Source organism: Panthera uncia, chromosome F2, assembly GCF_023721935.1.
Source record: "Panthera uncia isolate 11264 chromosome F2, Puncia_PCG_1.0, whole genome shotgun sequence".
Classification (NCBI taxonomy): domain Eukaryota; kingdom Metazoa; phylum Chordata; class Mammalia; order Carnivora; family Felidae; genus Panthera; species Panthera uncia.
This window is the reverse complement of record NC_064812.1, coordinates 19519474-19537343: the sequence shown is the minus strand read 5'-3', so window position 1 is coordinate 19537343 and position 17870 is coordinate 19519474. Positions and strand designations below refer to the sequence as shown.

The following is a 17870-nucleotide window of genomic DNA, read 5'->3' as shown; positions in this document are numbered from 1 at the left end:
TTAGGAAAGAACCATGCACCACATAGACAAGGACACTCATCTCAAAAAACTTAGATGAGTGGATGATTCCCCTAGGGCTCGAAAGGCCTTGCAGGGAATTATGGGAGTCTTTCACCGTGGCACATGGTCCAGATCTGTGGGATCAGAGAAGACTTCTTAGAGGAAATGATGTCTAAAACTGGAAAACTGAGGAGACTAGCTTTCCTCTATTTTCATGCCACAATATCTTATTTGAGAGCCAAAATAAATGAAGAAATGGTGGCATTCCTAATTTGGACATGCACGTGAGCCCTTCAGGGATCTTTTCTAGATTCTCATCTGTCCTTTTCATCTTCTTCGAAGGGCTTGGTCATTAAAATATTAGGCATAATTCTTATTGCTCATCCCAACTCAGCTGTTACTAACCCTGGGAAGGCAGCCCAGGAGCTTTTTCTAAGGATGGATTGAAACACAGAAGAGGATTGACTTGGAAAAATGTCTAAATAAAAATATTTTTTCAAGATTTTGTTACATGCTGGGCAAGAAGGATTTTTTTATGAGTTCTGTTAGATGCTAATAGCTTTTATAAATACTCTTAATATAAAAGCATACACTTATATACGTGGAACTTCTCTTTCCAAAGATTTTTGATGATGATAGCAATTCAAGGAAGGAGGTAGAACAGGCATTATCTTCCTCATTTCATATGGGGACACAGAAGCAGTGAGAAACTACGTCATTAGTTTGTGGCAGAGCTGTGCGGGGCCCCCCAATCCTGTGCCCTGCCATGGCTTTCATATGATAGGACTCTGAAGAATCTGCTGCAAAGACTGGAGGGAGCACCAAGGAGTTTCCCTTGTCATTTCATAGCTGTGGGGCACAAGTTCATCCTGCGTGGGGTAGGCATGTAGGCACAGTGATTGGTTAAGTAGTGTAACCCTTGGGATATACCTTGCCTTTTTGTACCATAAAACTGTTTTATTCACACTCATATATGATTCTCACAATCATGGGTGAAGATAGCATTATACTCTCAAGGAAAAGGAGGCTGAAACCAAGCAAAGTGGCTTGTTTTACATCTTACAGCTAAGTGATTCTGAATAAACTGAAGTCTTCAAATTGCTAGCCTGGTGTCCTTTCCACAGCAGATTGGGGCTCCAAGTCTGAAAAGCACGCAAAATGCACATCCTATGAATGGACATTCAGGTATGGAGGTTCAGTTACCCCCAAAGGAAATGATTTATAAACATGTATCATGTGCTTCTTTGCATGACCTTAATCAAATTTCCTACCCACAACACTGAATGCTGCCATACAGTTTTTTTCTCATTTGGATGCAAATTATGTTTTGTAAATTCAGATATAATTGACACATAATATTGTATTAGAGAATTACATTTTTCTCGAGTGGGTGAAGAAGGGGTTGGATTACAGTGGTCTCTAAGGTTTCTTCCTGCTCTAGAATGAAATGGTACAATTTGTGTTGCATATTATTGTTAGTTTGAAAAGAAATGAGGATTTTTGAAAAAAAGATGTAGAAGACAGGAAATTTATCAGAAATAGTTTTAAAGAGGAAAATGACACAATGATTTTGGCATTTTATGGAGTTCCATTTTTCATTGAACAAAGTGTTATGGGCAAACATGGACCCTATCCTGTTGGACCTTATAGTTGAATAGGGGAGGTAGTCTTGAATCTGGTAATCACATAGACTTTACAGGGAACGATGAGATGGCCTAACGGAGACCTCAGAATAGCCGAGATACAAAGGATAAGGAGTCAAACAAGTTTAAGGAGTAGAAGAGTGACAGGGAAAAGTAGCGGAGAGCATTCCAACTGCAAGAATAACATATTCAAAGGTCCTGTGGTAGATGGAGTATGATATGTTTGAGGAGCTATAATAAGACTCTCTCTGAAGCAGACAGAGGTCAGAGGTGAAAATGGTCTGAAGGGCGTACACGGGAAGGATCGGGCATGCATTAGAGACCATATAAACGATTTCAATCTTTAACTTAAAAGCAGCGAGAAACCTTTGAAGTGTGTCTTCAACAGCAGTAGGACATTATCAGGTTTGAGTTTTAAAAAGATAATTTTAATTGCTGTGTTTGGACTTAGATGCTTGAGCTGGGTTGAGAACAAGAGTGAGTACATAGTAGAGTCTAATTAAAAAACGACTTAATTAGGTTAAAGGTGTTGGTGTTTGGGCAAAGGAAATGGCAGCGCCAGAGAAGGGAAGAGCTAGACATACACGAGCACGATTTGGGACATAAAATTCACAATTTATACTGACTGGGTGGGTGGATGCCACCTTTTTTCCCGGTGGGATGACGGAAGCACCACTGGCACAGGACCAGGTTTGGGAGAAGAACAGGAGTTCAGTTCTGGGCTTGTTGGTTTTGAGGTATCTTTGAAAAGCCTGTGTGGATACAAAGGTCTGGAGTTGGGAATATCGGCCTGATCTAGAGACATAAATTTGGGAATCCTGGGGGGCGTGGATGGCAGTTAAAGCCTTTCCCTGAGTGACTATGGAATGAGAAAAGAGGTATTTGGAGGAACTGAATCTCAAGAGATTCCAGCCTTCAAAGTCCAGGGAGATGAGGAGCCAACGCAAAGGTAGCTGAGAAAGAGGTAAAGAGCTGAGAAAGAGCTGAGAACAGAGGGACGGGACGGGAGGGAAAGCAGGAGAGCGTGATGCCCTTCTGGACGAGGGAAATGGTCAGTCGCATCTAATGGCATGCGATTAACGTCAACCAAAATGGGGACCTACAAGGTGCCCATCATGTGTGGTTGCAAGGGAGAATGCTGTGGCCCCGTGGGAGCTATTTTGGAGTGTAGTGAAGACAGAAGCGAGGGGAGTTGGAGGATGCTGGAGAGGGAGGTGTGAGAAACAGTTTCTGTGGGGAGGGGGTGTTGTGAAGGAATGGCTGACGTCAGTTCGGTCTACTGTAACAAAAACCGTAGACCGGGTGACTTAATAGACTCTTATGTCTCACAGCTGGGAGGCAGGGAAGCCTAAGACCAAGGTGCCAGCAGTTCTGCTGTCTGGTGAGAGTCCGCTCCTTGGTGTGCAGACGGTCTCCTGTTGCCTCACCAAGAAAGAAGGGGGAAGCAAACTCTGTCTCTTCTTGCAAGGGCAGTAATCCCATCATGGGGGCTCCACCCTCATGAAATAATGACTTCCCAAAGGTTCCAGCTCCCAGTGCCATCACACTGGGCATTCTCGTGTCAATATGTGAATTTTGAGGGAACACAAATGTTCGGTCTCCAGCGGTCATCTTATTGCTCAATGATATGGGAAACCGAATACTTGCTTTAGGAAAGAAATACTAGCCTTTTTAGAAAGGTGGGATGGGGCTTGGTCAGTAAATTGTAACTCCTTTTCAAGGTGGCTAAACTGCATGCCATGTGCTATGTGGGTTTTAGATTACATTTCCAGTTTTTTCCCGTTTTTCTTTCTTTTTTTTTTTTTTTGATATATTTTTTAAGTAATCTCTACACCCAACGTGGGGCTTGAACTTATAACCCTGAGGTCAAGAGTCAACATGCTCTACTAATGCAGCCAGCCAAGCACACCACGAGTCTATTTTTTTTTTTTTAAGAGAGAAAGAGAGTGTGTGCATGAGTAAGGGAGGGGCAGAGAGAGAGAGAGAGAGGGAGAATCCCAAACAGGCCCCACACCCAGCAAGGAGCCCAACATGGGGCCCGATCCCGCCACCCTGGGATCATGACCTAAGCTAAAATCAAAAGTCAGAGGCTCAACCAACTGAGCCACTCTTCATCCCCCCCACCTTTTTTTTTTCTTAATTACCAAGAGAAAATGCACCTATTCAGTCCTGAAGCAGAACCTTCTCTTAGAAGTTACATGTGTAACAGCACATGACAGCCACATCTGTCTGTCTAATAACTTTGCTGTGATACGTCACAGAAGCCTGTGATACAGGATTTCAAATGAACTACTTTCCTTCCGTGTAGGTTTATTTTTCTTCCCTTCCTCCCTCCCAGGCTGATGAGCCCTGAAAACACACTCCTGCAACCCAGGGAAGAGGAAGGGGTCAAGTATGAGCGCACCTTCATGGCGTCTGAATTCCTGGACTGGCTGGTGCAGGAAGGCGAGGCCACCACAAGGAAGGAGGCCGAGCAGCTGTGTCACCGGCTCATGGAGCACGGCATCATACAGCATGGTGAGCACATGGGTCAGCTCTTGCCGAGGTAACAGACAACCCAGAGACCTTGTGACTTTTACAACAACGAGCATTTATTTCTCTCTTGTGGGCCTGTAAGTCAGCTGTGCCTCTGCATGGGGTTGGGGTCGGCTCGGCTTGTCTCCAAACTGGGCTCAAGTGCAGCTGGGCTGGCCCTGCATCCTCATTCTGGGACCCCGGCTGAAGGAACATCTATTCTTTGGGATATATTGTTTTCATAGAGGAGGGCAGAAGCTAAAGAGAGGAGGCAGATTCTTACAGTGTCTCCAAAAACTTCTGTTCGGATGTGACTTGATATCCCCAACTCCCACATCCAGTCGGCTACAGCAAGCCATCTGGTCCAGTCCAGATGGGAAGTTGATGCTTCTCACAAAGTTGGTTGCGAGAGGAGAATGAATATTTGCTGAACCACAGTACAAGCTGTGACAATGAAGAGGTGATCCAAAAGGCCTCATAAAAGTTTCACTTTCTGTTTAGGGCTGAATCGTAATGATGCCATATAACCTGTTGGTTAAGAACTATATTAGTTATCTATTGCTGCATAAGAAATTACTCCAGAAATTAAAGGTATAAAACAATAGTAACTGTTTGTTACCTCGTAGGGTTCCTTTGGGTCAGGAAGTCGGGAGAGGCTTAGCTGGGTGGTTCTGGGTTGGGAGTCTCTTGTGAGGTTGTGGTCAAGATGTTGGTCAAGGGTTACAGTCGTCTGAAGGTTTGACAGGCTACAGGTTGGCTTCCACGGTGGCTCACATGTGTGCCTAGCAAGTTGGTGCGGGAAGTTGGCAGAAAGTTCCAGTCCAATGTGTATGGACTTCTTCATGAGGCTGCTTGAAAATTCTCATGACATGGCAGCCCGGCTTCTTGCAGAAGGAGTGATCTAAGAGAGTGCAAGACAGAAACCACAGTGCCTTCCAAGTCAGCCTTGGAAGTCACACACTGTCATTTCTTCAGTGCTCTGCCGGTTACCAGGTTAGCCCTATTCGGTGTGAGAGAAGACTGTATAAGGGTGTGAATCTCAGGAGGCCAGGATCACTAGAGCCATCCTGGAGGCTGCCTCTCACAAAAACATAGGCTCTGGAATCCCAGCTGCACTAGTTACAGCTACTTGCCTTCTCTCATCTGTAAGATGGGGATATCTACACAGGCGATTGTAGGAGTAAATGGGGTAGATGTAAAGCACTCAGTTCAGTGTCCTGTTCTTAATAAGCACTCATTTAATGTATTAGCATAAAGTATAAGCTTTAAACAGTGAGGACAGGGCTAGGAACCAGACAGGCACATCAGCCTCCAACTCGCTATGAAAGGAAATACTTGAGTTATTCCTGCTGTGAACTCCCCTAGCCCTGCTTCTGCACAGGCCTAGGATTTCTATCCCAAGGTTAGGAATATAATAACGGAATTATAGAGATGAAAGGCACTTTCAAACTTAATTGGAGCAGGGTTTTACAACCGCAGATTGCAACCCTTTAGTGGGATGCGAGATAAACTTAGCCATTCCCAGCATTACTTCTACTTAAAGTATGGTCTGGGGACCCACAGTGTCACCCAGGAGCATGGTAGAAACACGGAATCTCTGATTCTACCAAGTGCTGCTGAATCTAGTCTACATTTTCACCTGATCCCCAAGTGGTTTGAATGCACATTAATGTTTGAGATGCAGTGGACTGGATTTAACTAGAACAGAAAATATCAGAGTGTGTTTTATCTAGTGAGGTTATGCATTGCTTTGTAAAACTTTGATTTCAGCTAGATAGTTGTATAAACATATGGACATATTCATGTGTGTATTGATTTGCCACATAAAAATTGTCACTGCGCACTGGCGTCAAGTATTTTGAAAGCCACTGACCTAGAGGCATTCCTTAGAGAGGTCCTCAAGCCACTGTTTTCCAGGATGGTTTCTCCTTGCAATGCTGCCACGATTGAACTCATAGCTGTTTGGTGATGGCCTCATATGTCTGCTGATGTGCTAAGCTCACTGACAGTAAGAAGCTGAATAGAGGGAAGAGTGCCAGTGTGGCCTCTGGCTTTAGACAGCTTAGTCTTGTTCGAACTGAAAGATGGATCTAAAAGCAATTAGCAAACAATAGAAGCTGTACTTTTTATTTGTCTATTTTATACTCTGTGCTGGGCACTATTCTAATCATGTCACTAATATTAACTTATTTAAACAGGCAGATATTCTTTTTGTTATTTAAAAAAAATCTTTTTTAACATTTTAATTTATTTTTGAGAGACAGAGAGACAGAGCGTGAGCTGGGGAGGGACAGAGAGAGCGGGAGACACAGAATCCGAACCAGGCTCCAGGCTCTGAGCTGTCGGCACAGAGTCCCACGCGGGGCTGGAACCCACCAACCGTGAGATCATGACTTGAGCTGAAGTCGGACGCCTAACCGACTGAGCCACCCAGGCGCCCCAGATATTCTTTTTGTTATTGTTGCTAAGTGTATTTTATTGTGGAAAGAACACCTAACATGAAATCAATCTTCTTAACAAACTTCTAAGTGCACAATATAATATTGTTGACCATAGGGCAGGTGTTCTTATTTTCTCCATTTTACAGAAAAGGAAACCAAACCACCAATAGATTAAATAGTTTGTCTGAGGCCACTCAGATACCAAATGGGTATTTGCCAATAAGTGTGAACTCAGAGTTTTAGTTGGAGTGTGGGGCTTTCCACAGTGAAAAACAGTGCATTTGGATTAGAGTTAGTTCTGTCGTCTTTGCTACAGACAGAAAACTTGGTGATACCAAGTTCCATACACAAATGGCCTCTTACACTACAGTTCACTGGCTGATACTATAACATCTTCAGAGAGAGGACAGAGGATGCCACACATTGTTTCCAAATGATTTCCAAAGAGTGAGCATTACACTTCAACTACGGTGTAATTTTGTGATGCTATAAACACAAACACCCTGAAGTTGCAATGTGAAGGATAAAATAAGGCATCACTGTTGGCAAATCTTAACCCCCAAAGTTTGCTTTCCGTGGTTTCAGGAGGATTGCATATTCTCTGTCTGTAGACATCAGAGTTTCCAAGGAAGTTCTAGTTTTCCTAATACAGCAATTCATTGCTAGATTACAGGTTCTAACTTTGAGTTATGAAAATATGGCTACCACGTGTGTGTATGTTAGAGCTAATGATAAATGCCAGTTAGTGTCTTAAGCAAAGCTCTGAATTCTCTAGCTAATAATTAACTTCACAGGTTAAACATTAAAGAAGGTCAGATGTTAGGCTTTGAGCAGAAGGTTTCTAGATAAAGGTGGTTCCCTAGACTGAAACCAGTAGGCATAAAAATCAGGCCCACTTATGAAATTCTAACCATTTATGAAGGGTGAATGATGCTGTGTAATCCAGAAGGAACTTGTTAGATGCGTCATTAGCTTACAAGCATATGTATGTGTATATATGTGTCTGTGTGTATATACACACATGCAGGCATATATGTCCATATTTATACAAATGTATGTAAGTTGACCACATAGCTACATATTTATCCAGCTTTTCCATTTATTAAGGTTTACCGTATATCAGGCACTGGGCTAAATACTTTATAGATTTTAATATGTTGTATACTTAATATGTATGTGTTTCACACATAGGACACACACATATATATATAATCTTATTAAAATCTAGCAGCAATTCTGTGACATTGTTGTTATTAATATTATAGTTTTCCAGGGAAAAAAAGCATAAGTTCAAAGCCTTTAAGGTATTTTCCCAAGGCTGCATAGCTAACGAGTAGCTACTAGGTGTTGTGCCTTATTCAGATGTTTTCCTTGGCCCAGGAGGTAGTAACTGGGTGTGGCCACCTACAGTGGGATGAACACTGTCTTGGGAGGGAGACAGACAGGAATTAGATCCCAGTTCCTCCATCTACTGAGTAGCCATGTTGACATCTCAATTCTTCCATTCTTTGGGTTTTTAGATTTATGAAATTAGAATTCTATACCATTGAAAGCTATGTTTTCATTTTGGGTGGGGGGGAGATCATATGACCACCCACATGTTCCAAAAGGACTCAACATATAGTTGGATTCATGGCTAAAACTTATCAGAATGAAAGGACACAGAGAAGGATCATCCAGGGAAAAAGACACATCCGATGTTATCGGGAGAAATCCAGACACAGCTTTCCTGTCCTCCCTCCCAGGGCCACACAGACCTGGCTCCTTCCTCCAGCAGGGACATACACTAACACATGTGCGATGTCTCTGCCCAGGGGAGCCCATTTGAGACACAGAATATGAGGTTTTTGTTGGGGGTTGCTCACGGAGGTACACTCCGCCTGCTTGGCCAGCCACAACTCTCAGCATTGCAGACTCCCAGTAGGAAAACACGTATTCTCCATAAATCATAGTGTTTGTACAAACAATGTAGGCAGGCTGGCAGAGCAGAATTCAGGTCCCCAGGTGGGTGAAGTTGCCTTATCGTGAAGTTACCTAGGGAACCTTCCAAAAGCCAAGTTCCCAGATGCTAGTCACAGGCCAGGCCCCCAGGCGAGCCCTTCTGTATCAGGGCTGCTATGGTAACCCTCCTCCACGCTCAGAGCTGCCGTGGAGGTTACATAATAGCAGTTGGCCAAAGCTTTCCACAGGGCGTCTACTTCTTATGGCCCCCAAATGCCTGCTATGGTAGGCGATCTGGTCCATTGTAAATAACAGTTAGCATTTATAGAGCCCCTACCACGTGCCAGCCACTGTTGTAACCACTCTACTCATTTACTCACTTACTCCTCTCGAGTTAGGTATCATAATTATTCTCCTTTTAAAGATAAGGTTAAGAAACTTGCTGAAGACAAGAGCTAGTAAATGGTAGACTCAGCATTCAAATCCAGGCAATCTGGCTCTTCATCAGCAACGACGACTGAACACCGGTTATAAGCTCCACTAGGTGAGGAAGAAAATTCCTCAACTTGTATTGCATCAGCTCACACGGCCTGGCACATGTCTTAACCATAAAAATTGCTGGTTCATAAAATACACGATTCCCATGCCCCAAACAATGACCAGGTGCCTGGAGATGTTTGTATAACCTTCGCAAAATGCCGCGAACACGTTTCTCTACTCGCATAAAGTATCTCCCTCAACTGCCTTAGCTGCTCTCCAGCTCTCTTTTCCTTACATGGAGGGGGATAGAAAGCAGATAATCACATGGGTAAATTGTTCACAGCTGCAGCAGATGACCCTGGATAATCAGGCTACTGCTGTTCTGTCCAGGCGTGTAATTTCCTCTTTTAAAGATTTAGTCAGAGCTCTTCAACAATTTCAACACTTCATCAAGCCCTCTTTCTTTTTCTTTTGTTTTAAGAATATATTTATATAACATTTTGCAATTCCCAAAGTGGTTTTATGTATATTAGCCTTTTAATCCTCCCAGCTGCTCGGGGGTAGTTGTGATTATCCCATTCTGCAGCGGAAGACAGTAACTGAGACGTTGAGTCTGACAGCCATGGAGAGAGAGCTTGGAACCTGCCACCCAGGAAGCTAGATGCCAGAGCCAGACAGGAATTAGCCCCATCTTACCAGTAATTACGATCACTGACAAGAGTTCAGCCTGAGCCTGGAATAGCCTGCCTAAAGAAAGGATGAAAGAGAGAGAGAGAGAGAAGGATGGGAGAAAGGGAAGAAAAATGGCCCTGATGATTGAGGCTGAAGGCAAGATTGCAACTGGCCCAAGACTGAGTGATACTGCGGAAAAGAAAAGTATTCTGACAGAACACTAAGGAGGACTTGCCCCAAGACTATTTGCAGTAGGAGTATTGCAGTGGTGAAGGGAGATGGGGCCAAACTCTGAATACTGCGAGGACAGAAAGAAGGGGTCAGGAGATGGAAATTTATTAATAGGAGACATCAAGCGTAGAGAGATTCTTTTCTTCTTTTTTCTCTTTTCATTTCTTTTCTTTTGAGAGAGAGAGAAAGAGATGGGGAGAGGCAGAGGAGGGGAGAGAATCTTAAGCAGGCTCCATGCCCAGTGCGGAGGCTGACACGGGGCTTGATCTCCTAACAGTGAGATCATGACCTGAGCTGAAATCAAGAGTCAGACGCTTAATCGACTGAGCCACCCAGGCAGGCACCCCTAAGGGGATTCTTGCTAAACCAGTTTATGAGAATTTTTAAGGAAGGTAGGCCAACAACTTACAAGCAAAGATGGAAGAGGAGAAATTTGGTCAAATATCAAGAGTGATTGAATATCGAGGGTGGGAGGGGGTGGTTCTCACCAGACTGACTTAGGAGGATTCTTTAAGACTGGGCTGGGCAAGCCAAAGACAGGATGGGGGCCAAGGTCAAGGCCTAATAGAAAAGAGGGTTCAGGAGAATCTGACTATAGAGTCAGAAAAGGAGAGAGTCTCTGTCAATAGCAACCTACTATTGCTGGCCTACCCTCCCTTCCTGTCCATCAAGACTCTCCTACTCACGTTCTCTTACTTTTGGCCTTTGGTAACTTCTTGCTACCAACAAGAAGATTTTTGTATTACAGATGGCATCCAGTCAGTATCTTCATTTTTCTTTACACTTAACTAGAATGTTCAGTGCTTTGAGTACAGAGAATTGGTTTTCTCTGTGTCCCCAGTGGCTTGGCATTGGTATATTGACTATTCAGTAAAAAAAAAAAAAAAAAAAAAAAAGGAAGAAGAAGAAGAAAGAAAGAAAGAAAAAAAAGTGTTAAATGAATGGATGGCGGTAGTGACCACTTATTGAAACCTTACCATTTGCTGGGCACAGTGCTGAGTATTTATACCAGCTAGCGTTCTTTCAGTATAAGCAGCCCCAATCATTATTTGCTTTAAACATAGGCAGAGCTAGCTGACAGTTAAAGGAAACATTGAAAAACCAGATGCCTGGAGAAGTACTAGAGCAGCTCTTGGGGATCCACTTGCCAGGAACTAGTGACGAAAGGGCCATCCCTTCCAGCCACCTAGAGCCAGGAAATTAGCTCCATGCTAAACCCTGGGGAGTGACTCTGATTGGCTGAACCCAGGTCACCTGCCCACGTCTTGACCCTAGATGGGCAGAACCCTTTGACTGACAGACTCACCAGGTAGGGGAGGGATGCTTTAGGTAGGCACAAGTGATAGACTGTTCTTTACTGGTGTTAGTTCATTTCATCCTCTACCCTATCAGTGCACTTGGTATTGTTATTCCTGTTGTTTTAGATGACAGTATACAGTATTTGGCACTAGTATGATCATTCTTAGCTCTTTCATGTTAAGCTTTGAATAGGAACAAAAATACTGCTTGGAGAGAATATTTTCTCAGTCCACTTTCAATAATTATTTCAAGCACAATCTTTATCAACAGCCGTCATCTAATAAAATTGTTTTGCCTTCTCAATTTAGAATCTCTGGGAATTATCCCACTGTGCCTTCTGATATGCTTTGGCTCCGTTTCACTTTTTATTGTAGCTGAATCCAAAGCAAGAAGAAACGTGTACACAGCCATAATGTTGTTGCATTGTAAACATAAGGGAGCAAGGTTGCTTGGGAAAGTCAAGGGCTGATGCATTGGCACACATTAAAGTGTTGATTTTGGTTAAAGGAAAACAGGTCTTGTAGCTACACCAGGACTTAACTATTAGAAAGTGTGAAGGGAATAAGAGATACCTTAGCTCATGTAATCTTCCGAAAGAGTGCAATGCATAAGGAACAGAGGCCTTTTGTCGACAGTGTCGGAAATGTAAATATTTCAGTCTTTAGTTGACATTAGTATAACTTGTCAGGTCTACAGACACTGATCTAGCTACAGGCAGCATTTGGCTCTGAAGCACGCACTCCTACCAACTCCTGCCTTGCTCCTGACGGCTTGTTGTCCAGTGTCCCAGCTGTACATAGTCCTCAGTTTATCCAAATGCAGCATTTCTTTAACAACACGAGGAAGTCTTAAAACAGAGGCACACAATCTCTGTGCAGTTGAAGTATATGGAAACTATGCAGTCTTGTATTAAGTACTACTCAGTTAGGTGTTGTGTGGCAGTTTAAGGACTCAGCTGGTTTTCAGTGGTCATTTTTAGTGGGACGTGTAGACGAGCATCTCAGGTATAGTAGAAACACGTATCGGGGTGGAATGGACAATTCAGATTTTGGATCAGGATATGACTCTTCTCTCTCCCACTGGTCAGGAAACTGTGCTGTTAAGTCCTGGCTACTGATGGACACAAGTTTGACCACAGCCCTCAAGGCAGGGTGGAGGCAGGTGAGACAGAAAGTTAAGAGGCTCTCCTTTAAGGAGTGAAATCTCTCCATTCTCTTTTACATCACAGACCATTCTTGTAGCTCTAGAAAGTCCCCAACTTGCCGCCTCTGGCTCTAGATTCTCAGCCACTCACGTTAACTCACTTCTCTTAGCTGAGGGTCCCCTCTCAGACAGTCTGTCTGGATTGTCTTTTGTGTTCGGACCTATAGCTCCTCCTCCTCGCTCCCTCCTCCCCTCTTCCACCAGGATTGGCCAAACAAGCTGAAGCATATTAGTACCCTGGAGTGATTGCTGGGTGTAAAACTGACCATTTGGTCAACTCTGATTGGTGTGACTATGCAACAGGATTAAGTTAAAAATTAAAGAAGGAGTTATACACACACACACACACACACACACACACACCACATACATATCCAGATTACAGTTGGGAAAATATGTGTTAATTAATATTCATAACCAATTTTAATCTAATTTGGAGAATAATGTTTTTATAGAGTTATTTAAAAAGTTATTTTATTTTATTTAATGTTTATTTTTGAGAGAGAGTGCGAGTGGGGGAGGGACAAAGAGAGAGGGGGGAGATGCAGAATCTGAAGCAGGCTCCAGGCTCTGAGCTGTCAGCATAGACCCCGATGCAGGGCTCAAACCCATGAACCGTGAGATCACTACCTGAGCCGAAGTCAGATGCTTAACTGACTGAGCCACCCAGGTGCCCCTATATAAGTTATTTTAAAACTGACATAAAATTCTAAAGGCTCTAACATTTTATCTAGCTTTTTTCTCTAAAAAGCTCTCCTTCACTTTCTTCTCTGTCCCAGTGATGACATTGGACCCAGTAAGGAGGCTCCCTCAACCCCTCACCGCTCCTTCTATCCATTTTATTATAGCCACTCCTTTGGCTCCTGCCCAGGTTTCAGTGTGGTTGGAAATTACCAAAGCCGCCATGTCCAGGGAGAAGGGGAAGGTGCTGGTTTTTAACCACTGGCTCATTCCCGTCTCTCTGAGGTCCTCTTTTTTTTTTTTTTTTTTAATATAATTTATTGTCAAATTGGCTTCCATACAACACCCAGTGCTCATTCCAACAAGTGCCCTCCTCAATGCCCGTTGCCCACTTTCCCCTTTCCCCCACCCCCCATCCACCCTCAGTTTGTTCTCTGTATTTAACAGTCTCTTATGGTTTGCCTCCCACCCTCTCTGTTTGTAACCTTTTTTTCCCCCTTCCCTTCCCCCATGGTCTTCTGTTAAGTTTCTCAAGATCCATATATGAGTGAAAACATATGCTATCTGTTTTTGTCTGACTGACTTATTTCACTTAGCATAATACCCTCCAGTTCCATCCATGTTGCTACATATGGCAGGACTTCTGAAGTCCCCTTTGACAGTTGCTGAGAGCATAATCTCGAGCAGGGATTCCTATCAAGTCAGAACATAATGTGCTTCCTCATCAAAATGAAGGAAATAGGATGGGGGACATAGTGTGAAGGGGAAAAAGACTGCGGTAAGAACAACCCTTGATTCTTTGGCTATCAGAAGCTCGGGATAAGAGTTACCTTCTATGACAGATAGCTCTCAAAGTGTTACACTTAAAGGGATGAACTTGTTCGGTGCTTAGCTGGTCTGTTCCTATGGAAAACCAGCCCCTACGCTAGACCCATCGTGCTTCCAATGGAAATATGATGTGAGCCACAAATGCAAACTTTTCTAATGGCCACAGTAATAACAGTAGAGGTGGGTGAAATTCATCTCAGTAATATATTTTAACTCACTGTCTCCAAAATACCACTTCAAAATGTAAGATTTTGCTTGAACAAAATTTTCAACGTGAAAAATACCAATCAGCTATTTTATGTTCTTATTTTTCCTACTCAATATTTTAAGATCCAGTGCAGATTTTACACTTACAGCTCATCTCAATTCGGACTCGCCACCCCTCAAGGCTTGGCAGCCACATGTGACCTGTGGCTGCTATTCTGGAGAGCCTCCCTCTAGACCTTTTTGAAACCACTGCAGGGCAGGGTGATATCCTGGTGAGTGTGTATGTCATTTTTCAGTCCCTCATCTCAGAGATCTTTGTCTGTGGCTAAATTCCTGAATGTTTGTGTTAAAGAAGCACCTTGTTACCTATACTTTGCAGTGTTGGTTTGGACACCTCCATAAAGCTGGGTGCCAGTGACACAAATTTCTGGAATGGTGACGACAATTCTCCCTTCCCCAGCACACTGATTTCACAATCATATTTTCTTTCACCTCTGTTTTTTTAATATTCCCTTTGATTTTTAAATATTTCCACAAGTCAGAAATTGTTGACTGCCGTCACTTAGACTGGTTCTCTCATTACTCAGAAAGGGCTTATCCAGTTTATAACCCAGTGTTCTGGACCACTTTCTTAAATTTCTGCTCTTCATTGTGGGATCCTTTGGATTTTTGCTGACAGCAGAACAATATTATTAATGGTGCATTGGCGTTATTGTGACATTTCAGACATCTATGTGTCCCTGTATGTTTATTAACTTCACTTGTGTTGGTTAAAAGATGAAGTTATTGTCATTTCTTTTCCACAAATGTAAAAATTGAGGCCGAGGGACTGTCCATAACCAGTTCAATCACAGGGGAGTCAGAGATGAGTTGCTGGAAGGCATATCTTTTGTCTGTGTGACTTTATGTCTTATCCCTCTTGGCCTCTGAATCAAACATAGTTTGTTACAAGGTGTGGGTTGCAAATAAACAGAAAGCATTTGTTTTTTGAGCTTTTAATTTCATGTCTCTAAGCCTGGGTTTGGAACAGCATCAGGATTCTGTTTTGCCGCAAATAACGGCAAATGTAGTAATGATGGGCTTGAATAGAGCAGTTCCTGGAACAGCTCAGGCAGCAAGCTGTTCCAGGTGGAGAATCCTGGGCTGGTAAGAGGTGGATATAGCCCCATCCATCTCTGTGTGGCCCTTCCTAATGGATGCCAGGCCTCAAGTCTGCACTGTGGGCAGGAAGAAGATAGAATGGCCGAGAGCTGTCACCTAGCAAGACTTTGCTTTTCTTTAGGAAAGGTTGCCTTTCCCAGGGAATTATACCTATATCACATGGGCCAGAACTATGTCACATGGTCACCCCTTGGTGGAAGGCAATCAGTGAACTAATGCTTTTACCCAGGCACACTGCTACCCTGAGCAAATAATAAAAGCGGAAGAAAGAGAGAATGTGTTTTGGACAGCAGCCAGCATTGTCATCCACAAGGACAAATGTCTTTATCATTAAGTGACTATGGGATCTTCCTTGTGAAACATGGGCTTCCGAGGAATAGTTGTCTTCTTTTGTCCACACACGGAGTTCCTTATCGCTCTAAGTGATACTTGAAATAGAAGGGAACCAAGGTTAATGTCTTAGTTTGGACCACTGCACCATGATTATCTTAACATTAGGGGGCTTCTGGGGTGAATGGGAATTGTCTGTATTATGTTTTGCTGCCTTTCTATGAATCTAAAATGATTTCAAAATATAAAGTTTATCTTTTAAAAAGTAGGCAAGGATTTTCCAATATCTATATTCCTTTTTGGTATAAGAAAAGGTGAATACAGATATAAATGATATAGAGAATATAGGAAGACAGTTTTAAAAAAAAAACAACAACCTAAATCTCACCACTGATTTCTTTCTTTTTGAATATCTTCTTTTTACTATTTTGAATGTACCATACTCTTCAGTCTCATAAGGAGCACCTGATAAATTGCTCTACAGTAAAGTTACAGCACGTTCTGTGGTAACCTTTCTTGGAAGAGTTAGAAATTGCCATCTGGGTGGCATAACAACAGACACTCAGATCAATAGAACAGAATAGGGAACCCAGAAATGGACCCACAAACGTACGGCCAACTGATTTTTGACAAAGCAGGAAAGAATATCCAATGGAATAAAGACAGTCTTTTCAGCAAGTGGGGCTGGGAAAACTGGACAGTGACATGCAGAAGAATGAACCTGGACCTCTTTCTTACACCATACACAAAAACAAACTCAAAATGGATGAAAGACCTAAATGTAAGATAGGAAGCCATGAAAATCCTCAAGGAGAAAGCAGGCAAAAACCTCTTTGATCTTGGCTGCAGCAACTTCTTACTCAACACGTCTCCACAGGCAAGGGAAACAAAAGCAAAAATGAACTACTGGGACCTCATCAAAATAAAAAGCTTCTGCACAGCGAAGGAAACAAGCAGCAAAACTAAAAGGCAACCGACGGAATGGGAGAAGATATTTGCAAACAACATATCAGATAAAGGGTTAGTATCCAAAATCTATAAAGAACTGATCAAACTCAACACCCAAAAAAAAAAAAAAAAACAAAACAAATAATCCAGTGAAGAAATGGGCAAAAGACATGAATAGACACTTCTCCAAAGAAGACATCCAGATGGGCAACTGACACATGAAAAAATGCTCAACATCTCTCATCATCAGGGAAATACAAGTCAAAACTGCAATGAGATACCACCTCACACCTGTCAGAATGACTAACATTAACAACTCAGGAAACAACAGGTGTTGGCCAGGATGCAGAGAAAGAGGATCTCTTGCATTGTCGGTGGGAATGCAAGCTGGTGCAGCCACTCTGGAAACCAGTATGGAGATTTCTCAAAAAATTAAAATAGAACTACCTACGACCCAGAAATTGCACTAGTAGGTATTTATCCAAGGGATACAAGTATGCTGTTTCGAAGGGACACATGCACCTCGATGTTTATGGCAGCACTACCAACAATAGCCAAAGTACGGAAAGAGCCCAAATGTCCATCGATGGATGAATGGATAAAGAAGATGTGATATATATATATATATATATATATATATATATATATATATATATGTATATAAAATGGAGTATTACTCAGCAATCAAAAAGAATGAAATCTTGCCATTTGCAACTACGTGGATGGAACTAGAGGATATTATGCTAAGTGAAATTAGTCAGAGAAAGACAAATATCATATGGCTTCACTCATATGAGGACTTTAAGACACAGAACAAATGAACATAAGGAAGGGAAGCAAAAATAATATAAAAACAGGGAGGGGGACAAAACATAAGAGACTCTTAAATATGGAGAACAAATAGAGGGTTACTAGAGGGGTTGTGGAAGGGGGATGGGCTAAATGGTAAGGGGCATTAAGGAACCTACTCCTGAAATCATTGTTGCACTAAATGCTAATTTGGATGTAAATTTAAAAAATTAAACTAAAAAAAAGAAAGAAACTCAGCACCATGGCCACCAAAAAAAAAAAAAATGCCATCTGGGAATCGGGCTTTGGTGGGTTTTCACCTGCCATGGTTCCTGGGTACCTCTAGCATCACACTGGATATCCTTCTCCATGTTGTTGGCCCTGCTGAGTTGATCTGGTGTAGGTTGGATGCCTCCTTTTCTTCCAGAACACCTAAAGTTGCTTCCAGATTCTTCCCCTACATGGGTGATGTCTGCAAAGGCTTATACCTTGGAAAGGTATC

At 42.6% G+C, this 17870-nt stretch overlaps 1 protein-coding gene across 2 annotated transcripts in view; it reads left to right on the top strand.

Moving 5' to 3' along the window:
• DEPTOR (DEP domain containing MTOR interacting protein) overlaps window positions 1–17870 on the top strand; it is a 169638-nt gene that overhangs the window by 64720 nt on the left and 87048 nt on the right. For both annotated transcript variants that reach the window (XM_049632971.1, XM_049632970.1), the window contains exon 4: window positions 3982–4160. In XM_049632971.1, the coding sequence (XP_049488928.1) occupies window positions 3982–4160 (179 nt within the window). The remainder of the gene's footprint in view (window positions 1–3981; window positions 4161–17870) is intronic.